This window comes from Takifugu flavidus, chromosome 9 (genome assembly GCF_003711565.1).
Source record: "Takifugu flavidus isolate HTHZ2018 chromosome 9, ASM371156v2, whole genome shotgun sequence".
In the NCBI taxonomy this organism is placed as follows: Eukaryota; Metazoa; Chordata; class Actinopteri; order Tetraodontiformes; family Tetraodontidae; genus Takifugu; species Takifugu flavidus.
Window position 1 is genome coordinate 8,006,011 of NC_079528.1, and position 27,662 is coordinate 8,033,672.

The 27,662-nt window shown below is 48.2% G+C and overlaps 3 protein-coding genes and 4 non-coding genes across 7 annotated transcripts; 2 read left to right on the plus strand and 5 right to left on the minus strand.

The window, feature by feature from the left end:
* Positions 1–305: 305 nt before the first annotated feature.
* On the minus strand, positions 306–12,221 carry sec24b (SEC24 homolog B, COPII coat complex component). The gene is given in 25 exon segments (XM_057043457.1): positions 306–1,032; positions 1,634–1,737; positions 1,952–2,044; positions 2,127–2,231; positions 2,368–2,505; positions 2,970–3,145; positions 3,400–3,510; positions 3,583–3,756; positions 3,827–3,985; positions 4,063–4,186; positions 4,406–4,612; positions 5,506–5,561; positions 5,691–5,809; positions 6,135–6,247; positions 6,383–6,492; positions 6,574–6,700; positions 6,927–7,029; positions 7,109–7,293; positions 7,379–7,542; positions 7,789–7,869; positions 9,885–10,013; positions 10,625–10,765; positions 10,868–11,089; positions 11,092–11,466; positions 11,950–12,221. Coding segments are annotated over 25 exon segments (3,525 nt in total). The 5' UTR covers positions 12,044–12,221; the 3' UTR covers positions 306–917.
* A 1,125-nt stretch (positions 12,222–13,346) lies between these two features.
* On the minus strand, positions 13,347–13,418 carry trnad-guc (transfer RNA aspartic acid (anticodon GUC)). The gene has a single exon. It is a non-coding gene; the product is annotated as a tRNA-Asp (tRNA).
* Positions 13,419–14,146: 728 nt separating this feature from the next.
* LOC130531469 (uncharacterized) lies at positions 14,147–17,291 on the minus strand. Its single transcript, XM_057043517.1, has 3 exons — positions 15,313–17,291; positions 15,144–15,215; positions 14,147–15,050 (listed from the first exon to the last, which is right to left on the minus strand). The coding sequence occupies exons 1-3, from the start codon at positions 15,791–15,793 to the stop codon at positions 14,431–14,433; spliced, it is 1,173 nt and encodes a 390-aa protein (XP_056899497.1). The 5' UTR covers positions 15,794–17,291; the 3' UTR covers positions 14,147–14,430.
* A 974-nt stretch (positions 17,292–18,265) lies between these two features.
* On the plus strand, positions 18,266–18,336 carry trnag-gcc (transfer RNA glycine (anticodon GCC)). Its single transcript has one exon. It is a non-coding gene; the product is annotated as a tRNA-Gly (tRNA).
* Positions 18,337–20,709: 2,373 nt separating this feature from the next.
* Positions 20,710–21,631, plus strand: LOC130531887 (uncharacterized). The gene is made up of 2 exons (XM_057044064.1): positions 20,710–21,368; positions 21,462–21,631. The coding sequence occupies exons 1-2, from the start codon at positions 20,792–20,794 to the stop codon at positions 21,629–21,631; spliced, it is 747 nt and encodes a 248-aa protein (XP_056900044.1). The 5' UTR covers positions 20,710–20,791.
* Positions 21,632–24,667: 3,036 nt separating this feature from the next.
* Positions 24,668–24,739, minus strand: trnad-guc (transfer RNA aspartic acid (anticodon GUC)). The gene has a single exon. It is a non-coding gene; the product is annotated as a tRNA-Asp (tRNA).
* An 813-nt stretch (positions 24,740–25,552) lies between these two features.
* trnad-guc (transfer RNA aspartic acid (anticodon GUC)) lies at positions 25,553–25,624 on the minus strand. Its single transcript has one exon. It is a non-coding gene; the product is annotated as a tRNA-Asp (tRNA).
* Positions 25,625–27,662: the final 2,038 nt, after the last annotated feature.

The following is a 27,662-nucleotide window of genomic DNA, read 5'->3' on the forward strand; positions in this document are numbered from 1 at the left end:
GTAATTTTAAAAAAAGTTTACAGTGCGTAGTCCAAATAATATGTTGTCAAGTTAGAAAAAAAGACATCTACCGGATGTTGTATGTCTATTTCCGGTTTGATGCGCTCTGAATATTGCAAATTGACGCAGAACTCGCGGTGGAAATGCGGCTATTCAGGGGTCTGGAGGTTATGATCTTTTATAACAATTTGCTGACAAATTTGAATATATCTACCTTAAATAGGTTTAGAATTACAAATGTCATAGAAAGCCTAAAATATTAAGAACCGAGCTGAAGGTCACTTTCACACCAGAAGACATTAACGTTCAGGTTTTGTTTTCTTTATTTAATAAGCTGCTTCATAAATTATCGCACATAAAAGATTCTTTAATTACAAAGTCGAGAGCATCAGGAGAAATGTTGACACAGGAGGAGCATGAGTGACATGGAGGGAAGAGCACGGGCGCGTTCTCGGTGTCCAACCACTGTCCATGTTCGTCTTCAGTAGCAGCAGAGGAGCTGGCATGCGTTTGTGTCACAGCACATGATAAAAAACCAGAAGCAGCGTCTGTTTCTGTTCTCCAGTGTTTTCAAAAGAACCTTAAAAAAAAACCAAGCGAGGGAGTAAATGAAGTCAAAAACAAACAGCACTAGCTACAAGTGAGGCTCACAAAATAAAACGCAAAAGTGGCTCAATTTCCCCCTCTTTGTCAGAAGGGATGGACTCGACGGCTAAACCAGGATGGGGAGAGCAGGAACGCAGCGAGGAGATGCTGAAGACCACTCCAGTCCCTCGCTGGTCTCTGCGTCTATTTGATCTTCTTCCTCCTCCACATCTGAGGTCAGATCACAGCCGACCAATCATCTTCCAGGGTGGAGATAGTTCTCACAAGACTGTTGGTTAAAGCTGCTCAGGCGTCCAGCGTTCTGTGGTGTTCTATTTGGACGCTTGCTGCTGGACCTGCTGCAGGAATTCCTGGTAGGATGCGGCCGACTCGGACCGATCCTCCACCAGGTGCTGGAAGAGCGTCGCCTCGGCTGAAGCATCGTCTCTGCAGGACAAAGCAGGGTTAGAACATCAGGAAGACGCCTTCAGAGCAGCACCATGAGGGTGAAGGACCTCATGGTGCCGCCCTTCCTCCTCGGCAGGGTGCCGCCTTCTCGTTGGGTGAGTAACGAAACAAATCCATCTGCGTATGTCAGATGTTAGGAATCCATCAGCTGATGAACTTTAGTCATCAGCTGCAGTTCCTCAAAGTTTCTGGCAGAAACCTGATGTCAGACACTGGTGTCATCTCTGCTGGGATCAAACTGGTCCCACCCTCATTCCTGAGGTGACGTGTAGCCCACACACACACTCACACACACTCACAGATGTTACTGAAATAGTTACTGGGGCTTGAGGACGCTGGACGAGACCACGGGAGCAGCGAGGAGACAGATTTAGCTGAGACAGGCGAGTGTATTGTGTGATTAAAAGAGCGCCCTCTGTTGTCAACAGGACGTTACTGCACATTTCTAAATGAGTTTCCTGAAGGGAATCATGGAGGAGGCATCATGAGGCCATCGCCCCCGAGGATGGAACAACAACGACAAGAGGCCTCCTGAGGAGAAGAGTGTGGTGAGTAAAAGTCAGACGTTCGTGGAACTTACTTGACCACATGGACGACGGAGCTGAAGGCTCGATTGTCCTGCAGCCAGTCCAGGAATGCTCGGACTCTCTCCGACAGCGGCGTCTGCAGCTCTGGGACGTGACTCTGGAATTCATAAAATGGAAGAGACGAGTCACAACATTAGAGGCAGCTTCTAGATGATCAGGACCAGGACTGCAGGCTGGAATCTGGGACTCATTTCTGAGGCCTTGACCCCTTCTGGAAAAACAGGAGGCGTTTGTTTCGGGAGCTTCACGCTCACAGCGTGGTCATGTGACCTTTCAACTGTGAGCCATTGTGGATGGAAATGTGTCCTCACCATGTTGGGTGGGATGGAAGCGTAGTTCGGACAGCCCAGGACGTCTCTGATGAACATCTCATTGCAACATTTGCCGATCCACAGATAGAAAACCTGCAGAAACGTAAACAAACCCGGTGTGAATTGCTGCGGAAGTTTATCGGTCTAATTCTGGCGTGTTTCTCTGGCAGCTTACGGAGCCACAGTCCATGAGGAAGGCTCCGTCTCTGCTCAGCCTCTCAGCAGACAGGTGCAGCAGGTGAGGCTGCGGAATCACCGAGTCATTCAGGTGCAGCGCCCCCTACAGACGACAGGCGGTACGGCAACAGTAAAGCTCCAACACTTCAGTGAATCTCCCCTCACATGTTTAAGGTTAAAACAGTTTCAGGTGCTCTCAGCTCGGCTCTGGCTGCTCGATGAACCTGTCCAGCTCCCACCTTGTCAGACATGTTGTCGAGGCGGTAGAGGTCAGGGTGAATCATCCGCATCAGCTGCTGCAGCGGCTGCGTCTTGAACTCGCACATGGCGAAGACGCGCTCGTCCAGCCGCGTGCTGGTTCCTGTCCTCAAAGCTTTCTGTTGAAAGATCGAATCAGACGGGTGTTTATTCTCATAACTGTTCCGACACGTCTCGTGTGACCACAAAAGGGTTGGACACAAACCCGAATCATTTCAATGGTGGGTTAAACTCCCTTAACGTTACTCAGGGCGCCGCTTTACAAAGAGCAAACGGTGCTTGAATAAGATGACGTAAAGTTCATCGTGCTGACACACCCTGAAAAACACGTCCTGACGCGATGAGTACAGACGCCGAACATCAAGTGTGTGTGACTAAACACATGTAATAACAGTGTTTACAGGGAGGCGACCAGAAACTGGGATTCAACCTGAAATCCTATTGTTGACTGGCTGTTTTTATCCCTAATGTAGCCTGTGGACCTTTCAGCCATCAGTTTTCTATTTGTGGTTCTCAGGTTGCTTGCGTGAGAGTGTGTGTGTGTGTGTGTGTGTAGAGCTAACCAGTATGTGAAGTAACACACCTGTTTGAGCAGAGCGAGAATGTAAACAGGAAAGAGACACATGGAGGCAGGGAGGACCAGGCCCGACTGCTGCAGGTTCGACACGCTACTCCTGTAGGCGCTCACCAAGTCCACCACTGCGTTCACCAGGGCGTCGCGAGCGTCCGACAAACTGGACGATACGGACCGGTCGATGGCTGCAAAAGATCCGTGAAGCCATTCTCAGGGTTACTGTGGACCCACGAGGTTAAATATCAAAACAAAAACACACATGACCCGCAGAAACCGGCGGAATCTCTGTTATTGCATCATAAAACCAGATGACTTCGCTCAACCGCCGTGTTTAGGATGGGCCGGACCTGTTTGTGTTCATTATTTCTGTGTGTTGCAGCAGTTTATGCAACTTTGGAAGGGAAGAAGTTCTTTTCTAAAGCAGACACAGACGCCTCACCCATGTTGGCGAGCAGACAGGTGATGGCCTGGACGTCAGCTCCCGCGTACACGTCGTTCAGCTGGTTAACCACGGGCAGACACATCGTATGGACCCGGATTCTCCGCTTTCCTTCAGGGACAGAGGGATTAGTCAGTAGAGGCTGCTCAAGTGTGCGGCAGCACCTGTCATGTGACCACGTACCTTTGCTGGAGGTGTAGAGCAGAGCAGCCTGGAAACAGGCCAGAGACGAGTCTGCCAGAGAGTCCTCGATGGACATCTGGACAGCGAAGGCCGAGTCCGGGTTGACGTTGGCCAAAGACAGCAGGTCCGTGGAGCGCACAAAGAAGTTGCCGTGGAACGTATGGATGGACAGACCTGAGGGAGACGGGAAGCAATGCTGAAACAAAAGTCTCGGCCTTCTCCCCTCCCAACAAAGCCTGTTCACCTTTAGTGCATCTTATTCTCATGACCGCCTCGAAGCCGATCTTCCTGGTGAGGTAGCGCTCCAGATCCCTCTGGAACTTCTCCAACTGGGCGGGATTGTGGATGAAGTGGAAGGAAGGGTAGTAAAAGACGCAGCCAGCCGAGTACCTGGAGATACAGGCTGGGGGAACCGGAGGTAGGAGGCTGTCAGAGCTCTGGTTGAAGCTACACAGACCTTAAGGTTAGAAACCTCCTTACACAGTGACGCGAAGTCGGCATATTGGGAGCTGAGCAGGAAAAGGTCGACGCCGATCTGCTGACCCGAGCAGTCCAGGGCCAGTTTCTTATAGAAGTCTGTGGCGGGGCCGAGGTGCTGAACTCCCTGGACAGACAGACTGGTTAGACGCGTCGGCGCTGTAGACAGGACACGCTGGACAACTCAGCTAAAGACTAACACACGAGGATATTAATCTGCCTCAACATGTCGGCCGACAAACAAAGTTACAAAGTAAAAAAGGGAAAAATTGTGCTAAAAGTGTCTCCGTTCAGTGTTCTGGATGCTGATGTTTATGAACGTTAACGATGAGGCTCCTCCCCTCACCTTTGTGCTTGAGCGCTGGTTGGGGTCTTCCCTGGACTGCAGCGCGCCGGCTCCCAGCGTCGGCAGCTGGGTCTGAAAGACGGTGATGCGGCCCCCCGTGGAGGACATGAGCTTGTAGGCAGCCTGCAGCGCCGGGCCCAGAGCGCTGCAGGTCTCAGTGCTCTGACTGAACATGGCTGGAAGTGACGTCAGCAGGTCCTTCACCAGCTGCAGGAGGGAGGAGGGACAGGAGAGGGACACGGGAGGGACAGGGGAGGGATAGGAGAGGGACAGGAGAGGGACAAGGGAGGGACAGGAGAGGGACAGGACAGGGACAGGAGAGGGACAAGGGAGGGACAGGGGAGGGATAAGGGAGGGACAGGAGAGAGACAAGGGAGGGACAGGGGAGGGACAGGAGAGGGACAGGAGAGGGATAAGGGAGGGACACGGGAGGGACAGGAGAGGGACACGGGAGGGATAAGGGAGGGACAGGAGAGGGACAAGGGAGGGACAGGAGAGGGACAGGGGAGGGACAGGAGAGGGACAGGAGAGGGATAAGGGAGGGACAAGGGAGGGATAGGACAGGGACAGGAGAGGGACAGGGGAGGGGTAAGGGAGGGACAAGGGAGGGATAGGACAGGGACAGGAGAGGGACAAGAGAGGGACAGGAGAGGGACAGGGGAGGGATAAGGGAGGAACAGGAGAGGGACAGGAGAGGGACACCAGAGGGATAAGGGAGGAACAGGAGAGGGACACGAGAGGGACAGGGGAGGGACAGGAGAGGAATAAGGGAGGGACAGGAGAGGGACAACGGGAGGGACAGGAGAGGATAAGGGAGGGACAAGGGAGGGATAGGAGAGGGAACAGGAGAGGGTCAGGGGAGGGGTAAGGGAGGGACAAGAGAGGGACAGGGGAGGGACAGGAGAGGGATAAGGGAGGAACAGGAGAGGGACAAGAGAGGGACAAGGGAGGAACAGGAGAGGGACAGGAGAGGGACACGGAGGGACAAGCGAGGGACAGGAGAGGGATAAGGGAGGGACAGGAGAGGGACAACAAAAATATGAATTAAAGCAACAAGAACTTGTCGGACAAATGAAGTTCCAAAGGAAGAGCAGGAGAACCTCTTTGCTTTGCTTCAGATTCACCATCAGGCTGTCATGACACGGGATGAAGACATCTTAGAAAAACAGAAGAAAAAAAACAACATAAAAACCTCCAAATCCCCTGAAACCTTTTACAACAAATGAATTCAATCCAAGACACGAAAGGCTCCTTCCTGGGGTTGTGATGTGAGGAGGAGACGTACCGTCGATGTCTGACACCACCAGCATCTGCGGCTGAGACAGCCCCTCCTGCAGGTTGTAGAAGTGGATGGTGCTGTCGAAGGTGAGGAAGCCGATCTTGGTGCGGCCGTCGCCAGGCAACCTGAGGCACAGGACAACCCCACATGAGCGTAACCCCCAAACCATACACAAGGCTTTCTTTCATATGGACCTGCAGGGACTTCGATTTCATTTTCTTTTCATCCTCAGGTGAAACATTTCATTTTGGGCAAAAACACCCGTATTTTCCGGCTGTTTAACCCTTATTAGTTATGTAACAGTTGGATCAATATTCATGTGACTGATGAAGCACTGGTGGAAAATAACAAGAAAAAGATGCTACAGCAGGGAAAATAAGCAGCAGGTGAAGTGAAGACCAGCAGTCCTAATTGTGTTCTACTAAAATATTGGATTAAAATGGTACTGACTTGTCCAGACTCTCCAGAAGGGAGTCGCAAAAGTACTTAAGGTAGCCGGCTTCAACAGCGTTGTGAGACACGTCGAGGGCAAACAGGTAGACGGCAGGTTGAGGAGGACGTAACTGAATGTACAGAAGGAAGAACAAACATACGGGAGGAAAACTAATGACTTAAAACGGCGAAAAATCTGAAAACGTTGCAGATTTTTAAGCAAGAAAGTCTTTGCTGCCCTCTAGCGGCGAGACGGGGAAGCTCACCATGTAGTCCGAGGAGGCGATGAACTCCACGGTGGAGTTCTGCACTTCCGGCCTCTTATGGGGCTCTCCGTATGACCTGGTGACTGGGTTGTACATGAACTCATCTGGGACTTTAGAAGGGAATAGGCAACAAGAATAAACCCACTGAAGTGAACGACGTACGCTTTATTTAACTCTAAACGGGTGCTTACCGTCATTGACCCGGTAACACAGGTTGCACTTCCAGCGCCGTTGGTCCAGGAAGGTGACAAAGGGGTTGATGTAAGTGCGACAGGAGCGACAGCGGACTATGGTGTTTGAGGTGATCACTGGTAGCTGCTGCAGGGTTGAAGAGCACGAATGAACGTCTATCCCAGACACACACTTAACATTTTGGTACATTTCTGGAACCACGTGGTCTCCGGATGAACATTCATCTCCTCTCACCTCAACAGGTTACAGGTAAGAAAATGAGGCAGAACGTGGAGAAAACAACTCCCAGCACTAGAGGAGCGTGGGCCCGATGTCTGGGTCCGAGGGATTCGTACAGAGCAGAATAACACACCTGTAAGTCTCTGAATGGGTGGAGGAGGAGGCCGAGGGGCAGCCTGGCCTTGTTCAGCAGAGCCTGAGTCTGGGGGATGCTGGTCAGCGTGCACCTGAACGTCCTGGCGGTCAGAAAAACGAGATTTTAAACACGACAGAGTCACAGTTCACGACGTTGGCACGAGGAGCTCAAGTACTGACTGTGGGCTGCAGTTGACCTTCTTGAGTTCGGGACTGAGGTTGGGCTCTGGGGCCTCCAGTGGTCTGGGGGGCAGCAGGTTCCTCTCCTGCAACAGGTTCACGGCCCTCAGAGCTTCCACCTCCAGCTCTGGGACGCCGCTCAGCCCCCCCAGGGCGGCCGACAGCTGGGACAGGTTGGGGAAAGGCTGCAGAGGCATTGGGCCGTCAGTGAAAGTGACCTTCATCACACAAAGGTCGGCTCATCACACGTGATTCCAGCTCCAGCCTCACCTGGGAGAACTGGTTATAGGTGGATGGGCCGTACAGCTCGTGACAGGCGGAGGGGTCGGCGTGGGAGGCCGGCGCCTGCCGATGGGCTGGCTGCATGCTGGGGTAACCGTAGCTACCGTAGGGTGCGTTCGGATTGGTCACATTATTGGAGGGAGGTATTGAATCTGGAATTAATAACATTTGTCTTGAAACCACATTTGGATTTTTCAGCATTTTCAGGTGATGAAATGATCATCACAGGCTTTTAGGTCAATGACAAGCGCATCTCATCAACTTTTAGAGCAGAAAAAGCCCTCAGCTCACATGTCTGTGGCTCGAATAGATCGCAGATTTGGAGTTATTGTGATTAGTTCACGTTTGGAGTCGGCAAGTTGAAACTACTAAAGAAAAAAAGAGAATGAGGAGCCCACCGGGGTAACTTCCCCCTTCCAGGGAATCATAGCTGTTGGGTACCGGAGAGGCGGTGCCGGTGGAGGAGGAGGTGTCGCCACCTGCTGGGCAGAGAGACACACGTAAACAGTCAAAATAAGAACGGGGAGGATTAAGAGAGCAAGAAACAAGACAACAACAAAGCTGTGGGGCTACAAGAGAAGAAACGGCCGAGGTTGTTGCCTGCTCGTGCACATCAGCTACTCCGTCAGGCTGCACAGAAATAGAGGAGAGAATGAAAGAGATGCAGCAGGATGAAAGAGATGTAGCTGGATGAAAGAGATGAAGCAGGATGAAAGGATGAAGCAGGATGGAAGAGATGCAGCAGGATGAAAGAGATGCAGCAGGATGAAAGGATGAAGCAGGATGAAAGAGATGCAGCAGGATGGAAGAGGTGCAGCAGGATGGAAGGATGAAGCAGGATGAAAGAGGTGCAGCAGGATGAAAGAGATGCAGCAGGATGAAAGAGATGCAGCAGGATGAAAGAGATGAAGCAGGATGAAAGAGATGAAGCAGGATGGAAGGATGAAGCAGGATGAAAGAGGTGCAGCAGGATGAAAGAGATGCAGCAGGATGAAGGATGAAGCAGGATGAAAGAGATGCAGCAGGATGAAAGAGATGCAGCAGGATGAAAGAGATGCAGCAGGATGGAAGGATGCAGCAGGATGAAAGAGATGAAGCAGGATGGAAGGATGCAGCAGGATGAAAGAGATGCAGCAGGATGAAAGAGATGCAGCAGGATGGAAGGATGCACTCGTGTCTGAGCGACGAGGACATGTGCCTGGAAGGGAGGTGGTCACACATGATGGAGGGATCAAATGAATGAACATGAACAAACATGAACGTGAACAAAAGTTTCACGTTTGGGCCTCTGTTCTCACGGGCACTCTAGTCTCTAACGTGCACGTGTCACAGTTCCAGCCAATTACCGGTAATGCTGCAGCACGGCAAGATGCATAAAAGCAGCAAATCCGAGAGCGGAAGTTAAGAGTCAAATCCTTGTTTTCTAAAATCGAAACGGCTCCTGGTTTATTAAAACAGGAAGTAAAGACCAGCACAGGTGGCGACCTTCGCGCAGAGCTCCGCCCCTCTGCTGCCACTTCCTGTTCTTCCTGTCATGGGGGTTGGGGCTGCAAACCCAGCCAAGGTTTCCTGAGCGTGGCGGCTCATTGGAGGAGCCAGGATCCACTAATCTGTAAATCTGAGCAACAGAGCGCGGGATTATCTCAGTGAGGAGGGAGAAACCAAGGTCAGCTTGGCCTCCTCAAGATCCTCCTGACACCATCTCAGCCTCTCCTCAGCAAACCCCATCGCCCCCCCCCTGCCGACCCAGAATTCAAGTGGAATCACGCCGCCTCGGACGGCTCCAGCCGCCCTCGCAGCAAAGTTCCGAGAACCATTAGGACTTCCCGTGAATCAGCCGGGACTGCGTCGTCATGACAACCGGCGTTTGTGGAGAAGGGAAGACGACTCGGAGGAAGGAACTACGGAGAACTCTCCCGACTGTAGCGAGGAGCCGGATCAGTAAAACCTGCGATCGCAAAGGTGCTTTTTTTTTTAAATGTCAGGAGGAGAAACGATGCGTCTGCCGAGTGAAGAAGATCAAAACACGCCAGCGTCTGTTTATCCTGACGGGCGCGAGTGGCTGCGAGCAGATTCTGGCGTCTCCTGAGGTCCAAACACCCCAGAGAGCTCCTGGTCCTCCTGAGCAGCTATATTTAATCCCTGCCAACCTTTGGCTGCTCGACGGGGGGGTCCTAGAGGGCCCTGATCACAGCAACGGGACAGGAGACACATGCGAGACCCAAAAACATAAAAACACCTGTAAAGAATTTCTGTGCTAACGTGTTAGCATCAGCTAGGACACATAAAAGAGCGAGTGTCTCCCTGCAGGACAACAAACACGAGCAGGTCCCAGCACAAGTGTCTGAGCGTCTCACACCAGCAGGGGGTCTAGTGGACGAGGGGAGAAGGTGACGAGCGGTGACATGAGGAGCGAGAGGCGATGAGAGAGGGAAGAGAGGAAGGGGGGGCGAGCACACAGGGGATGGTGGGGAAGGAAAAAGCCACAGCAGACCTGCTTCCTCATCCTCCTCCTCATCATCATCGTCATCAGAGCTGGATGACGAGGGGGCTGCGGCCAGGCCCGAGGTGGCAGCAGAGGCAGAGCTAGCGCCGCTATTAGCAACATATCCGTACGGAATTCCTGTTGGAAGGAGGGGGGGTGGGGGGTGGAGAGGCACATGAGAAAACTTCCAGCACGGTGTTATCAGCTGACACAGCAGTGGGGCTCGGGCACGCATGTGACGTGCACACGCAGCCCTGAAGAGGAGGCGGACACAGAGTCACAACCAGACCACAAATAAAACCAGAAACTTTGGAGAAACAAAGTCGAAGGTTAGTTTAACCCCCCCCACCCCAAAGAAAGACTCTGTAATACAAACACGGCGACTTCGGAGGGCTCTGGTGGGCGTTGGTGCCGGGAAAGTCGGCTGAAACGCAGGTGCAGCTGCTCCAGATGAGCCGAGAGGGAAATGTGGCGGTCGGCGTGCAGGCGGAGCGGCGCCGGGCTGGTCACCTGCTGCGTTCCGCCACGAAAGCCACGGATTTGCATAGACGCTCGCACCAGCGAGAGGCGACATCTGCTTCTCTCCCAGCGTGCAGCTGTGGCCACTGGAAACGCTTCACACCCCCCACTCCAAATATAGCCCCCACATTTGCACCAGAAACCCAAAAACATGCACCAGAGGGTGGAAACGGTTCTCGGAGGAAACCAAACCTGGTTCACTCAGCCAGAATAAAGCTCAGGCACGTTACCTTGATGGTGACCCGGTGAGGAATGGACCGAAGTGGAGGGGGTTCCAGAGGAGGCTCGTTCTCCATCCGTGGTGGCGCCGCTGTGAGGAACCACGCCGTACGAGTTACAGCCCGGAGCCGACTGGTGGTCGTACTGGTGCACTGTGGAGCAGAAGGACGGGGAATAACTGAAGGTGGGCAGGAGAACCAGCAGCAGCCGGCTGGATTTAAGATAGAGAAGCCACATCAATCACTCCGACGAACCTGCGCCACCTTGACCATTAACAGCCGGGGGGGCGGTGCCGTAGCCGTGCTGCACCACGACAGCGCAGTTTGGTTGGGGGGCGCCGTAATGGTGCAGGGGGGCAGCCATCTGGGTGGTCATTCCTCCCAGCCTGGAGCCACTCTGAGAGGAACCCAAGCTGCCGTACCCGCCACTTCCTGGAGCAGACGGGTACGCGGCGAGAGGAGCTCCGGGACCGCAGTGGACGCAGGCACCAAACTGGGCTGCCCGGAGGGAGCGTGATAGGCCCGCTGTCCGTAGTAGGAGCCCGGAGTGGCGTACGGTGGGAGCTGCTGGTTGTACTGGGCGCTGGAGGGTGGCAGGCTGGGCGAGGAGAGACTGGCATATGGCTGTGATGGAGGGGCACAACTCAAGGGAGCATTATAGGTAGAGGACGCTACATTATGCTGCAGGAGCTGGTGCTGCTGTTGATGGTTGCTATGGTAGTAATTAGCACTGTTCGTAAAAGATGCTTTGCTAGGAGCTGGAGTGGTTTGCAGAGGGACGGTGGGGCAGCATTGTTGCTGAGGTGGGGCACCATAGCAGCCGGAAGGTGGGTACTGGTACGTCTGGGTGGGACCTGTGAATAGGGACATGTTACACAGGAGCTTGCATGGTGATGTCAGGTCTGTTTCCATGCACTCCTCGAAGGGAACCAGCAGAAAGCTTCGCAGCAATTAAAGTTTAAACTTCGACATTTGACAGGCGAGGTTGTGATTACCAACACAAAGGTGACGATCGATAACAGATGCAAACGAGAACACACACTTAGCTAGTGTTTTATGTTAGCTTAAATGCTAGCTAGCAAGATGATAGATGCTTGGGCTTTCTGAAGCTCTTAGTAGCAAGTGTTAGCAACCGGCTAGCTTTAAGTTGAATTAAACGTGTTTTCACCCCCCTCCGTAATAAACACCGAACGCTTTTGCCTTGTGCCAATATCATAGTTAACAACATGTCCCTCTCCCCACCCCGAGAACGTCGTTTTGTCGGTCTGGCCAACTGTCAACAGACCTAGCATGCTAACGCTAGCGAAGCCGCTAATCGCATCATCCGGCCTGGTTACCGTTCTGGTACGGGGTCGCGGCTCCACCGTTCGCTGTCGCGTTCTGGCTGAAGCCGGCGGAGCTGTTCAGGTTCGGGAAGCCCGGCGACGACATCACTCGGTTCGACCCCGTCCCCCGGGTGACTGCTCGTGAGCTGAGCCCGGCTTGAGCTCAGAAGCACGGCAGGGAAGCTGCTCCTGGTCAGCGGAGACCGAGGCAGCCCGACCTGCTCCGCCCGGATGAGAGCTGCGGCTTCCAGCTGCGACGCTGAGGGGCTCAACGGCGGGGCCGGGCGCGCCCCCTAGCGGCGCGTCTGTGGAACCTACCGAAGATGACCACTATTTGGACTTTCCAGTTGAGGTTTGATTCCTATTTTGAAATCAAATCTACGATGGCAAATGCTTTGAATTCAGTGTCTGTCTGATCTACCAAAGATGAAAGCTAAGGCTTTGTTCATCAAGAAAACTACGGTTGCCTTGATGTCCACTAAGGGTGAGACACAATGATGCAGCATTTGAGTGTCTTTGACAGAGCTCAAGTGAACAGACAAAGTGAGGTAGACGGAGGATCCAAGCAAGGTAACCACTGGTAACCACTGGTAATCGCAGGGAGGTTCTGCTAATGAGAGGCTGGCGATGGGGATCAAAGGGGAAAGCAACTTCTTTGGCTGGGATTCGAACACGCGACTTCAGCCTATGGTGATGGGCTTGCTGCGTTGGGCCAGGATCACTCAGGCCCGACGAGTGAGAAGAATCAGCCAAATATTTGGGACATCGTAGTTCTTTGACAACAGTGATTATTGAAATGGCTTTGAAAGCATGAAGAAGTGAAGTTCAGGATCTGTTTAAATAAATGTATATGTGAGATTCTAGCCGCATGTGTGTGTGTGTGTGTGAGTGTGTGTGTGTGTGTGTGTGTGTGAGGGAGCAAATAAAGGATTTAAATCAAGAGAATTAAGATGAAAAAATAAAATAACTGGGTAACAAATGAAATAGCATGAAGTGAAGTCAGATATACATGAATGTGCTGTCGGATCAGAATCAGGACACATGTGTGACACTGAGAGGGAAACAAATATAAAAACACCAAAGGGAAACCGTGTAAATGCGTGTGGCCCTCACTGACCCGACAGCTGGGAGGGCGTCGATAGATGGACGGAACCACAGTTCCTGGGTCGGTTTTTCCTTCCATGTCTCGAAACGTTGAGCTCTGTGGTTGTTGATTTATTCATTCTATATCTAATCACATCACAATCCAAATACTTCAGATGTTACAAGAACAATTTCGGCAGAATTAAAATGTCATGTTCACCTGTCTGACTCGAGTGTATTAAAGCAGAACGAACTGAACAAATAAATGCTTCGGTCTGATTGGCTGGTTCCGTTTCAAACAAGTCTGAACGGCAGGTTAAAAGAAACTCCCCGTCGGGGAATCGAACCCCGGTCTTCCGCGTGACAGGCGGAGATACTGTCCACTATACTAACGAGGAACCTGCTCAGCTTAGACATCAACGTTACAAGGCCAATCAAGCCCAAACTTACCTTCAGCGAAGTTTACCAAAGAATGAACTTTCCGGAGAGAAGCCACTCTTCATATAAACGGTGGAACAGCGCCACAGGACGATAGTGGCCGGAAATATATTGCGTCCGTAGTGGTTTAGCACTACCATTGAAAATGAATGGGAAACGGTTTAGGGCCGTTTAGCTAAAAAAAACTCTCGATGCTCAGGTTCGGGCCAGTCGAGAATAGTTGTAACGGAGAACCAGCCAATCAGATCGAAGCTGCCAGAAGTCCTCAGAGGGAGAGTTCGAATCCAGCTTTGGGCATTATCAAGTCGAAGATATGTGTTTTAAAAATTCACAATAATAAAAATGTTTAAAGAGCATCGCAGTTTCTGTGAGTTTAATGAGCCACAAATGCTTGCTGCTCTTTTTAGGAGCACAGCAGTCTATTAAAGTGTAGTTTGTGTCATAGCTTAGTTTTAGTGACAAATTCTAAATTGCAAGTAGCAGATATGAACAGGGAAATGCTACGTTATCCCCTTATTCTGCTACAAATAATCTGATGAGATAGGTGGGGAGTTAATTCAGTTGGGGATAGACAGATGGAATATTAGTGTTGTTAGTATTATACATGAGTTCTTTAGATATTGTTTTCAATGCAGGACTCTGCCGCCTTTAGTTGGCTTTTGCAGAGACAGAAATGTTGACAACAGTATGGACCAAAGTGGGAAATTCAATTTTATTTAAACACAAACATACTCATAAAACATTAAATCTCAAACTATGTACAGGAGTTAAATATTAAATGTAAAACAATGTACAATAGTGCAACATTAAATCTCAGTGCAACATTAAATCTCAAAGTGTGTACAGGAGTGCAACATTAAATCTCAAAGTGTGTACAAGAGTGCAACATTAAATCTCAAAGTGTGTACAATAGTGCAACATTACATTTCATAACCATGTACAGTCGTGCAACATGCATTCCTGGCATGTAGTTCATTTTGTCCTTTCCTCCATCCATCTTCGTCTCTCTGCCTCAAAGAAAGGAGTGGCCCCAAACTCTTTCCAAGTCATCTCTCGGGCCATCCCCTTGTCCCGATATAGAGAAAAGACTTTGGATGGGCAGTAAATGTGTTTACATGCCACTCCAGGGAACCCTGTATGTATATGTGGGCTGTTTGGTCCCTGTTTAAGAGTCAAATGGCAGAACCTGCAGAGGCGATCAGGTGGCTGAGAGCCGAGTCTCTGTCTCCGAGCTTTTTCCTCCACACGCTTTTTGGTGGCCTCCAGCTCCCTCTGGAAAAACTCTGACGCGGCAAATTGTTCAAAGGGCATTCTGGGGTCAGAGAGTCCCTCAGCAGCATAAGTCTGATGCACCTTCCTTGAGCAGTAGAAGTCGCGAACAGGACCCTGCTGATAGAAAAAGTGGATGGAAGATCCATCAGTCCCATACCGAGACTTGGGCTGTCCACAGGCGAGACAGGGTTTCGTCTGTCTCATCTTCTGCTCTGGTCGCTGCTGCTGCTGCTCCATCTCTAGAATGCCCTGCACAATTTTTTCAATGGAGTCCTGCGTCAGAGGCGTGGGCAGGGCGGCTGCTGCTACTGGCATAGCATCTGCACACAGATGAAAAGAAAAACAATAGAAATCAGATACGGCATGGACTTTGTTTGTCTGACATGAAATAAATGTGGTAACGGTGTATTTACAGCTCTGGACTTGCAGATCAGAGTTATGGATGCTCAGCATCTCCCTTTCCATCTCTACGTCCTCCTCCATGGCTGTGTTAAAGACAAAAATACCGGCTACAGGTTATTAGTAGAAAAGAAAAAAACCTTTTCCCAAAGTTGAACTTGTCACATGAAGGAATTAGCATACCCAGGGGCTCAGCTGGGGCCTTCATGGGATGCTCAGCAGGTGTGGAAGATGTGGTGGACTGCTGCCTCTTCAGCAGGTAGTGCTGCAACCTGGACATTCGTGTACCTGGAACGCAGCGCTTGCCTGTGACAAAATGGGCATAGCCATCACCTCTGCTGTCCCAGATCTCCTTCCACCTGCTCTTGGCTCGGGCACCAAATCCAACCAGCTGGTCGTCTTCAGATGAGGCAGTCACTCCATCCCCTCTTCCGGCCTCATAAGTGAGAAGAGCCTGGATTTCTTGGAAACTGAGGGCATAACTCACAAATGACTGGAGGCTGTCCTTACTGTGGCTGTCAGCCATACAGAGACCTGCTGCCTCCTCGTTCTGCACATTCTTGATAAGATACACGGTGTATCCTACGTCATTGTGCAAAAGCCATCTGAATGACTTCCCTTTATATTTACCAAACTGCAGGACATAGTCTCCCAGCACCTCCATCTTATCTGAGGGATCCCCTCTTTGTCGGATGACGGCCAAAGCGTTCTGCAATACGAGGTAACAACAACAACAATAATAATAATAATAATACACCACCACACACAAACCCACAGAGACCGACAGACCAATAAGTTTACATTCTGATGTGTAGAATGACAATATTCATTCATAATTTAAGACTTTATAATAATTCTTTACATAGGGTGCTGAAGCACGTCGTTTACAACCCAACTACCGAGATTTCAGTGCCACGACAAGTAAATCGATTACTTGAATAGAAAATATGAACAAGTTCATTCATCACTTCTATGTTTTAAGACAAGCAACAGATAATATTGAATTAGAATCTCAATGCAACCTTGGCGTTTCATTGGAGCGATCTGGCTATACATAGTTTGTTCTGCACGTTCATATTTCACTGTAATTTGTCTTTAGCAGTCACCGAGGGTGGAATAAAATGTCGACAATGTTGGCGACGAGTTATGACCATAATACAATATGAAAAACTAGCTTGACAAGATATGAGTATATTGTAGCATGACAAATACATTATAATTTAGGGCCAATTATAACATGTTCCTTGCTAATTTAGGACAAAATTGGCCACAGCCTATGCACAATTACGAAAAGTTTCCTCATTAATTTAGTAGGAAATCAAGCCCAAACTTACCTTCAGCGAAGTTTACCAAAGAATGAACTTTCCGGAGAGGAGCCGCTCTTCATAGAAACAGCAGAACAGCGCCACAGGATGATAGCGGCCGGAAATATATTGCGTCCGTAGTGGTTTAGCACTACCATTGAAAATGAATGGGAAACGGTTTAGGGCCGTTTAGCTAAACAACTCTCGATCCCCGCGCGGAGGCCCGGGTTCGATTCCCGGCCAATGCAACTACTCTTTTCATTTTTAGCCATTGCGAGGTTCTTTCTTGATTCTTCTTCTCCCCCCTCTCTTACACACGTGTTCCTCGTTAGTATAGTGGACGGTATCTCCGTCTGTCAAGGGTAGTTACTTTTAACCATTGTCAGGTATCACATCACATCTACACGCTATAGAATAACTCATTATCCTCTTAGATGCTGCGCCCCTCTCTCATCTTTTTTTAACAACATTCTGCTCCATCTCTAGAATTCTCTGTACAATGTTTTTCAATGGAATCCTGCATCAGAGGTGTGGGCAGGGCAGCTGTGGGAGGAGTGACAACAGCTGTCTCCATGGTGACTACAGGAACGCTGGTTGTTTTGCTGCCCTCTGTCAAGGAGTACCACAGCCGTTGGGTCTCCAGGAGCTTCTCGCGGCTGGTGTTCAGAGAAGAACTGGTGTTCAACAGCTTTGCCAGATGATTCACATTGCGGGATATGTGAAACCTGGTTGTGGGGCGGAGCAAGCTGTTAGGATCGGCCTCAGACCGATGGACCATGTCACTTTAAACCTCAAAAATATGTACAGTAGTGCAACATTAAATCCCAAACTATGTACAGGAGTTAAATATTACTACAAATAAAATAATAATAATATATAATAATAACAATACACCACCACACACAAACCCACAGAAACCGACAGACCAATACGTTTAAATTCTGATGTGTAGAACAACAATATTCATTCAGAATTCAAGACTTTATAACAATTCTTTACTTACGTTGCTGAAGCACATCTTTTACAACCCAACTACCGAGATTTCAGTGCCACGACAAGTAAATCGGTTACTTGAACATAAAATATTAACAAGTTGATTCGTCACTATCGTGTAACTTAAGACAAGCAACAGATAATATTAAATTAGAATCTCAACGCAACCTTGGCGTTTCATTGGAGCGATCTCCCGATACATAGTTTGTTCTGCACGTTCATATTTCACTGTAATTTGTCTTTAGCAGTCACCGAGGGTGGAATAAAATATTCGACAAAGTTGGCGACGAGTTATGACCGTAATACAATAGGAAAAACTAGCTTGACAAGATATGAGTATATTGTAGCATGACAACTACATATAAATTTAGGGCCAATTATAACATGTTCCTTGCTAATTTAGGACAAAATTGACCACAGCCTATGGACAATTACGAAAAGTTTCCTCATTAATTTATGAGGAAATCAAGCCCAAACTTACCTCAGCGAAGTTTACCAGAGAATGAACTTTCCGGAGAGGAGCCACTCTTCATATAAACGGTGGAACAGCGCCACAGGATGATAGCGGCCGGAAATACATTGCGTCCGTAGTGGTTGAGCACTACCATTGAAAATGAATGGGAAACGGTTTAGGGCCGTTTAGCTAAAAAAAAACTCTCGATGCTCAGGTTCGGGCCAGTCGAGAATAGTGGTAGCTTTGGCACTATCAAATAGAACATATGTGTTTTTAAAAATTCACCATAATAAAAATGTTTAAAGAGCATCGCAGTTTCTGTAAGAGATTAAAAAGTGAGCGGTGGTCTCTGATCGACTTCTCAAATTTTCAGTGCGATTCTCACGCATTGGTGGTTCAGTGGTAGAATTCTCGCCTGCCACGCGGGAGGCCCGGGTTCGATTCCCGGCCAATGCAAATACTCTTTTCATTTTTAGCCATTGCGAGGTTCTTTCTTGATTCTTCTTCTCCCCCCTCTCTTACACACGTGTTCCTCGTTAGTATAGTGGACGGTATCTCCGTCTGTCAAGGGTAGTTATTTTTAACCATTGTCGGGTATCAACATCTACACGCTATAGAATAACTCATTATCCCATCTGGAGATGCTGCGCCTCTCTCTCATCTTTTTTTAACAACGTTCTGACTCGCATCAAAAAATTGACTAATATGTATGCATAAAAAGTGTATAAAATGTATAAAAATTTGCTCGTGTGGATAGATAAAAAGCGAGCGTTGGTCTCTGAGCGACCTGCAAATTTCAAGTGGTCGTGGTAGAATTCTCGCCCGCCACGCGGGAGGCCAATGGAAACCACAGCTACTCCACCACCATCACACTCAGCACCAGTGTGCCACAAGGCTGTGCGCTAAGCCCATTCTTCTACTCTCTCTTCACCCACGACTGCAGACCTTAACACCAGCAAGACCGAGGAGCTCACGGTGGACTTCAGGAAGGCAAGAGGCGAGCGTCTCCCCAGCTTCAAGTTCCTGGGGACCCACATCTCAGAGGCAGAAAAAGTAGATGGAAGACCCATCAGTCCCATACCGAGACTTGGGCTGTCCACAGGCGAGACAGGTTTTCTCCCGTCTCATCTTCTCCTCTGGACGGTGCTGCTGCTGCTCCATCTCTAGAATTCTCTGCACAATTTTTTCAATGGAATCCTGCATCAGAGGTGTGGGCAGGGCGGCTGTGGGAGGAGTGACAACAGCTGTCTCCATGGTGACTACAGGAACGCTGGTTGTTTTGCTGCCCTCTGTCAAGGAGTACCACAGCCGTTGGGTCTCCAGGAGCTTCTCGCGGCTGGTGTTCAGAGAAGAACTGGTGTTCAACAGCTTTGCCAGATGATTCACATTGCGGGATATGTGAAACCTGGTTGTGGGGCGGAGCAAGCTGTTAGGATCGGCCTCAGACCGATGGACCATGTCACTTTAAACCTCAAAAATATGTACAGTAGTGCAACATTAAATCCCAAACTATGTACAGGAGTTAAATATTACTACCAAATAATAATAATAATAATAATAATACACCACCACACACAAATCCACAGAAACCGACAGACCAATACGTTTAAATTCTGATGTGTAGAACAACAATATTCATTCAGAATTCAAGACTTTATAACAATTCTTTACTTACGTTGCTGAAGCACATCTTTTACAACCCAACTACCGAGATTTCAGTGTCACGACAAGTAAATCGGTTACTTGAACATAAAATATTAACAAGTTGATTCGTCACTATCGTGTAATTTAAGACAAGCAACAGATAATATTGAATTAGAATCTCAACGCAACCTTGGCGTTTCATTGGAGCGATCTCCCGATACATAGTTTGTTCTGCACGTTCATATTTCACTGTAATTTGTCTTTAGCAGTCACCGAGGGTGGAAGAAAATATTCGACAAAGTTGGCGACGAGTTATGAACGTAATACAATAGGAAAAACTAGCTTGGCAAGATATGAGTATATTGTAGCATGACAAATACATTATAATTTAGGGCCAATTATAACATGTTCCTTGCTAATTTAGGACAAAATTGACCACAGCCTATGCACAATTACGAAAAGTTTCCTCATTAATTTAGTAGGAAATCAAGCCCAAACTTACCTTCAGCGAAGTTTACCAAAGAATGAACTTTCCGGAGAGGAGCCGCTCTTCATATAAACGGTGAAACAGCGCCACAGGATGATAGCGGCCGGAAATATATTGCGTCCGTAGTGGTTTAGCACTACCATTGAAAATGAATGGGAAACGGTTTAGGGCCGTTTAGCTAAACAACTCTCGACGCTCGGTTTCCGGCCAGTCGAGAATAGTTGTAACGGAGAACCAGCCAATCAGATCGAAGCTTCCCGAAGACCTCGGAGGGAGAGTTCGAATCCAGCTTTGGGCATTATCAAATCGAAGATATGGGTTTTAAAAATTCACGATAATAAAAATGTTTAAAGAGCATCGCAGTTTCTGTGAGTTTAATGAGCCACAAATGCTTGCTGCTCTTTTTAGGAGCACAGCAGTCTATTAAACTGTAGTTTGTATCAAAGCATAGTTTTAGTGACAAATTCTAAATTGCAAGTAGCAGATATGAACAGGGAAAAGCTATGTTATCCCCTTAATCTGCTGCAAATAATCTGGAGATAGGTGGGGAACAAATTCAGTTGGGGATAGACAGATGGAATATTAGTGTTGTTAGTATTATACATGAGTTCTTTAGATATTGTTTTCAATGCAGGACTCTGCCGCCTTTAGTTGGCTTTTGCAAAGACAGAAATGTTGACAACAGTATGGACCAATGTGGGAAATTCAATTTTATTTAAAGACAAACACTCATAAAATATTAAATCTCAAACTACAAAGAGGGGGGATCCCTCAGATAAGATGGAGGTGCTGGGAGACTATGTCCTGCAGTTTGGTAAATATAAAGGGAAGTCATTCAGATGGCTTTTGCAGAATGACGTAGGATACACCGTGTATCTGATCAAGAATGGGCAGAACGAGGAGGCAGCAGGTCTCTGTATGACTGACAGCCACAGTAAGGACAGCCTACAGTCATTTGTGAGTTATGCCCTCAGTTTCCAAGAAATCCAGGCTCTTCTCACTTATGACGGCAGAAGAGGGGATGGAGTGACTGCCTCATCTGAAGACGACCAGCTGGTTGGATTTGGTGCCCGAGCCAAGAGCACGTGGAAGGAGTTCTGGGACAGCAGAGGTGATGGCTATGCCGATTTTGTCACAGGAAAGCACTGCGTTCCAGGTACACGAATGTTCAGGTTGCAGCAGTACCTGCTGAAGAGGCAGCAGTCCACCACATCTTGCACACCTGCTGAGCATCCCATGAAGGCCCCAGCTGAGCCCCTGGGTATGCCAATTCCTTCATGTGACAAGTTCAAGGAGGACGTAGAGATGGAAAGGGAGATGCTGAGCATCCATAACTCTGATCTGCAAGTCCAGAGCTGTAAATACACTGTTACCACATTTATTTCATGTCAGACAAACAAAGTCCATGCCGTATCTGATTTAGTGTTTTTCTTTTCACCTCTGTGTGCAGATGCTATGCCAGTAGCAGCAGCCGCCATGCCCACGCCTCTGACGCAGGACTCCATTGAAAAAATTGTGCAGGGCATTGTAGAGATGCAGCAGCAGCACCGACCAGAGCAGAAGATGAGACAGACGAAAACCTCTCGCCTGTGGACAGCCCAAGTCTCGGTATGGGACTGATGGATCTTCCATCTTCCTTTCTGCAGTCGTGGGTGAAGAGAGAGTAGAAGAATGGGCTTAGCGCACAGCCTTGTGGTACACTGGTGCTGAGTGTGATGGTGGTGGAGTAGCTGTGGTTTCCATTGGCCTCCCGAGAATTCTACCACTACCGCTTGAAATTTGCTCGAAAAAGCTCAAAGGTCGCTCAGAGACCACCGCTCACTTTTTATCCATCCACACGGGCAAACAGTTAAAACAAGACACACCTTGGGGCTTAACACTGCTTTGGGGAGGGGGTTGTGTGCTCCTATTGTAGCTACCAGAACCACATCCTCTACCAACACCAGACTTACCCCAGGGCGGGTGGTCCCACACTCCAGCATAGCGGTACCTCTTGGAGCCTTTGTGTGCAGCGACGAAGTTCTCCACCGTGGTGGCGGCCTCTGCTGCTGTTGCTGGGTTCCGTTCTTTGACCCAGGTCCTCACCTCCGGATAGAGAGTGCGCAGGTATTGCTCCAGCACCATGGTCTCCATGAGGGCCTTTTTGCTGCAGCTGTCGTACTTCACCCATTTACAAAAAAGGTCTTTCAGGCGTATGTACAGTTCTTGTGTTTCGTCTTGGCTGGTATCTAGAGCTCTGAATTGTGAGCGGTACGTCTCTGCATTAATGTCATATTTCTTTAGTATGGCTTCTTTTAGTTTGTCAAAGTCCGTGTTGTTTTCAGGGTCCATTGCAATGAAAGCACTCCTGGCTTTGCCTGTTATTGCCCAGTCTGCCTTTGGCTACTCACAGGCTGCTGCCAGCTTCTCAAAGGTCGTCAGGTAATGGTCTATGTTGTCTGCATCTCCCAGCTTTGCCATCTTCAGCTTGTATGGTGTCTTACCCCCTCTGGTGGTGGCTGCAGGCAGTTCTATTGTAGCCCCATGAGAGGGAACTGGAGTGGTCTTCCTCTCTCGCACTGTCTCCACATCCAGCTGTAGCTGGGTCACCTGATGGGCAAGGTCTGCATACTGCTGGGCTTGCTGGGCTGACTCTCTCTCCAGCTTGTCATCTCTGGCTCGCTACACCATCATAAAGGACTCAAACATTTTTGCCAGCCGGTCCAGGGATGACTCAGTGGGGTTGGCTACTGTCGCTACTGCAACGTCCCCAACTGCTGCTGCTGCTACTGCCTCGTCACAGGCCTTCCTCGTCGCCATCTTTGTAATCTTCTGTCTCACTCCAGACACAACATGTCGCAAGGATGATCGGCAGTGGAGGAGACAGGGAGGTGGAAGCTTCTTTCTGCCAAAAATGTGTTTTTATTTACCAAAAAAAGTGGCATCAGAAGATGCCAGGCTAAATCCATACGAAAACATACAGACCCTGCACACTTTTACATACCACAACTTTGACTCTTTTCTCCAACAATTTCTTTTTTTCTCCAAAATAACAACCAACCAACTCAACAACCAAAAACCAACTCAACAACCAACCCCGTCTGGGGCCTACTACAGGGCTTATATAGCTGTAGCCCCTCCCACAGGTGAAACCAATTATCAAAATTATTACGCTAACTAATGCATGTCGAAACTCAAAACAACAACCGAAAAGAAAATACAAAATATGCGTAAAACGTCCAAAACAAATTTCCACCACTAACAACCACCCAGTGCACAGTAAAATACATGTTCAATGTACCCCAATAAAACACCCCCGCTAAAATAGATTGTGCCGTAGCAGCCCGCGAAACCCCTCCATATATACAATCATGGACCAGTCCTTCGGGTTCCCCAAACGGCGAAGTATGTCCTGCTGATGAGCTATTGAAATATTGGTGCTTTTGATAAATGACAAACAAACCTTGACTTTTTTTTAAACCGCCATAGTGTGGGTGTGATTCTTTGGGCAATGTTAAACAGACGGGAGGTGATACGGTGAGGCAACATGAAGTGCGTTGTTAACTTGGGTGGAAATAATTGTAACGTAAATGCCGGTTGGCCATGCCGTGCATGTCGGCTACAATGTATTCCAATAAGAAGCTATGGTAAAAAGTGGTGTGTGTGAAATGCTTCAACCGAGTAAACCAAGACAGAACGGAATGGAAATGAAATGCAAACGTGTGTGCGTAAGTGGCACGGCTCACTCCGTGACAGTTGCACTATTGTACGTAGTTTGAGATTTAATGTTTTATGAGTGTGTTTGTGTTTAAATAAAATTGAATTTCCCACTTTGGTCCATACTGTTGTCAACATTTCTGTCTTCGCAAAAGCCAACTCAAGGCGACAGAGTCCTGAATTGAAAACAATATCTAAAGAACTCAAGTATCATACTAACAACACTAATATTCCATCTGTCTATCCCCAACTGAATTAGTTCAAACTACACTTTAATAGACTGCTGTGCTCCTAAAACGAGCAGCATTTGTGGCTCAAAAAACTCACAGAAACTGCGATGCTCTTTAAAGAATTTTTCAAACACATATCTTCGATTTGATAATGTCCAAAGCTGGATTCGAACTCGCCCTCTGAGGTCTTCGGGAAGCTTAAATATGATTGGCTGGTTCTCCGTTACAACTATTCTCGACTGGCCCGCGGGAGTTCCGGGTTCGATTCCCGGTAAATGCAAGAATTATTTTCATTTTTAACCATTGCGAGGTTCTTCCTTGATTCTTCTTCTCCCCCCTCTCTTACACATGTGTTCCTCGTTAGTATAGTGGACGGTATCTCCATCTGTCACGTGTAGTTATTTTTAACCATTGTCGGGTATCAACATCTACACGCTATAGAATAACTCATTATCCCATCTGGAGATGCTGCGCCTCTCTCTCATATTCTATTCATTTTTATAATTTCTATCCACTCATTTTTCAAATCACACCTGATAAATGTGATCAAAGAATCAAAACTGTGTCGCCTGTGGACAGCACAAGTCTCGGTATGGGACTGATAGATCTTCCATCCACTTTTTCAGAACATTCCTAAAAGAAGATGTGTGAGAGGCGCAGCAGCTCCAGATGGGATATTGAGCTATTCTACTGTGTGTAGATGTTGACACCGGACAACAGTTAAAAGTGACTCCCCGTCGGGGAATCGAACCCCGGTCTTCCGCGTGACAGGCGGAGATACTGTCCACTATACTAACGAGGAACTTGCACAGGTAACACGTCAACCTTCCTGTTGGCAAGGACAACCGAGCTCCTGCTGCAGCGGGACAGAAACCAGACGGAACATTGGCCGATCCTGTTGGCTATTCTAGCATGCTAATGATCTGGGTGGTCACCTGAGAGTCGTTGGTAGGGTCGTTCACCTAGTTTCAGTCGAGGTGTCTCCCCTTTGTCTGCTGGCTCACAAGGTGGTGAGTGTCCAGGTCTCCTGAAATGGTGTGAATGTTTGGTTTGTTGTTGGAAGGAGTGGAGGACTGCATTGTATGTGGGTGATTGGAAGTGCCTTTGCCAACCACCTCTGTTTAAGGACAGTTTTATAAAAAAAGTTTAAACTGTAGCCACGTAGGACACTATGCTAGTGTGTTGTTGTGTAAATGTAGTGCTGGAGGCAGGACTGGTTCTCTGAGATGTGGTTCCCCAGGAACTTGAAGCTGGGGAGACGCTCGATAGCCATCCAGTTGATGTGGATGGGATGGCGCGTAAGTGGACTGCTGAGTTCTGACCTGAAGTAGCTTTGGTGTCCATTGGCCATCCACGTGGCAGGCAAGAATTCTAGCACTAAAGCTTGAAATTTGCATGAAAAAGCTCAAAGGTCGCTCAGAGACCACCGCTCACTTTTAATCCATCCACACGGGCAAATTTTTATACATTTTATATGCATACACATTAGTCAATTTGTTGATGCGAGTCAGAACGTTCCGAAAAGAAGATGAGAGAGAGGCGCAGCAGCTCCAGATGGGATATTGAGCTCTTCTACTGTGTGTACATGTTGACACCGGACAACAGTTAAAAGTGACTCCCCGTCGGGGAATCGAACCCCGGTCTTCCGCGTGACAGGCGGAGATACTGTCCACTATACTAACGAGGAACTTGCACGTCAACCTTCCTGTCGGCAAGGCCAACCGAGCTCAGCCCTGGGTAGGAGCGCACAGAAACCAGGGCCCAGTATTTCAGAAATAATCCTACAGGATTAATCCAGGTGGATTGGATTTTTCTCTGATCTGATCCAAAATCGGGTTTTTCAAAGCAGAATTTATCCTGAAGATTTGAATCTGAATTTGAATCTGGATCGTTTTGATCCTGAAAATCAAGATTATAATGATCCCACCTCAGAGGTGGATTTGGAAATGATCCTATGTATGAAGAAATAGTAATTTCTCACAAATGTTGTCTCGAAGACAGTTATTTTGAGTCATTCTCATCACAATGTGACTTCAAACACTAAAAATCAAAATTATATAGTTGATCACAGCAGTCTTGTCATTTTAAAGCATTTTGTTAGCATGTGTGTCACACAAATACTTGTGTAATTTTACATTCCATATAAAAGGGACTATTATGCTTCAAGTTGTAAATAGAAACAAGGTTTTTGAAAATATAGTGATGTACCAAAATAAACATATACATTTCGCAAGACAGCATTTATTGTAACAAAAATATGACCGTTAAAATAAAAAAAGAACTGAAAACTTGCTCTCAGGATTCCATTGGAACACAAAATAAATAACTTTTGTGTAAAGTGATTCACATTAATTGTTTTTCAAGCAATTTAATTTGCAGTTTCACCTGTTCTTGTTTAAATTTTGTTAAATTAATCTGTTCATTGGTGAGGACAAGCTGTTGTTGCGCTCGCTCTGTTTCAACTTTCAGCATTTTAAGTAGGCATGATCCTGTGTATGACTCTTTGGCCTTTTGCCCCGGCACATCAAAGGTGGTGGTTGTGGTGAGGGTGTAACCCTCACCACATCAGCAGCTTGGGTCAAGGTCTGGCTGGTGGACAGTTCAGGTTTGTCTTTGTCGTGCCACCCATGAACAAACACTTTCTTCTTGTATAATGACCCTATATCTGTTTGTTCAAATAGATTTGTTACATTGACATTCTAACGTTGTAGCTTTTAATTCGGCCAAAACTATAAAACTTGAGCTCCGTCCTGCAGTACCACCAGCAGACGGCGGGTGGCAGTATAATACCACAATTGAACGGTGGACGGTGTTATAGGGCGTAAAAGAAGAGGAGAGGACTGAGAAAGATGAAGATTTTCAGAGTTTTGCGACTGCTGCTGCTTCAGATTTTGGACTGAGAGAAGAAAAATGAGAAATAATCAATTTAAAGTGGACAGAGAATGGGGGAACAATGACATCACCTGTCCATAAACCTGTAGCAACTTTAGAGCGCCTCCATCTTCACCATTCACTCACTAAAGATGATATCACACAGGCAGCTCTTCATCCTCCCACAACGTTGGCGGCACACTGCGACCATCACGGTTGAGGCTCTCGCCTTCTGAGTTCTGGTGGTCGACCGTCCTGACCTTCCGTCTCTGCAGCAACAGATTGTTTTTCGTCGATGATTCCCGGAACTCCTGAAAGAGGCTCCAGCTGAGTTTCCCGGTAACACAGTTACTGCTTTAACCGGAGTCAGAAAGCTCAGCTGATGTGATCAGCCTGAACCCCCCCCCCCCACCCTCCAGACAAGAGCGCGACGCCTTCAGGGACACGACTCTTCTGCTGAAAATCGAACCAGTCGTTCATGACTGCTGCGATGACGCTGGATTATGTTTCAAACACAAGCAAGCTCCCTTCAAAGGTTGTTTAAATGATATTGGGCTGAGGAGAGTCGTGGAGGAGCTGTGGAGAAGCCGCACTGACAGCAGCCTCTGTCAATAAGTGATGTTCTCCATCTCCACGTTGCTTCGCCAACATTGAGTCTTAAAATTCAAATGATAAAGCGGAGCCTCAGAAGCTCAGCGGAGTTTGTGCTGACATCTCACCACGACTGTCTGGTTTTAAAGTTTAAACACAGACGTTCTCTGGCTCACTTTCTGAATATTTTAACGAGAACTTCACAGGAGACGGATGAAGGTGAGAGGCTGCTGCCACCAGATTAAACAGAAAGCATTAAAATG

Coding starts and splice junctions, on each gene's coding strand:
- LOC130531469 (XM_057043517.1), bottom strand. CDS start 15,793: ATGGAGGTGCTGGGAGACTATGTCCTGCAGTTTGGTAAATATAAAGGG. Junction 15,216..15,312: donor GGCCCCAGCTGAGCCCCTGG/GTATGCTAATTC, acceptor TCTTTAACACAG/CCATGGAGGAGGACGTAGAG. Junction 15,051..15,143: donor TGATCTGCAAGTCCAGAGCT/GTAAATACACCG, acceptor ATCTGTGTGCAG/ATGCTATGCCAGTAGCAGCA.
- LOC130531887 (XM_057044064.1), top strand. CDS start 20,792: ATGGAGGTGCTGGGAGACTATGTCCTGCAGTTTGGTAAATATAAAGGG. Junction 21,369..21,461: donor TGATCTGCAAGTCCAGAGCT/GTAAATACACTG, acceptor CTCTGTGTGCAG/ATGCTATGCCAGTAGCAGCA.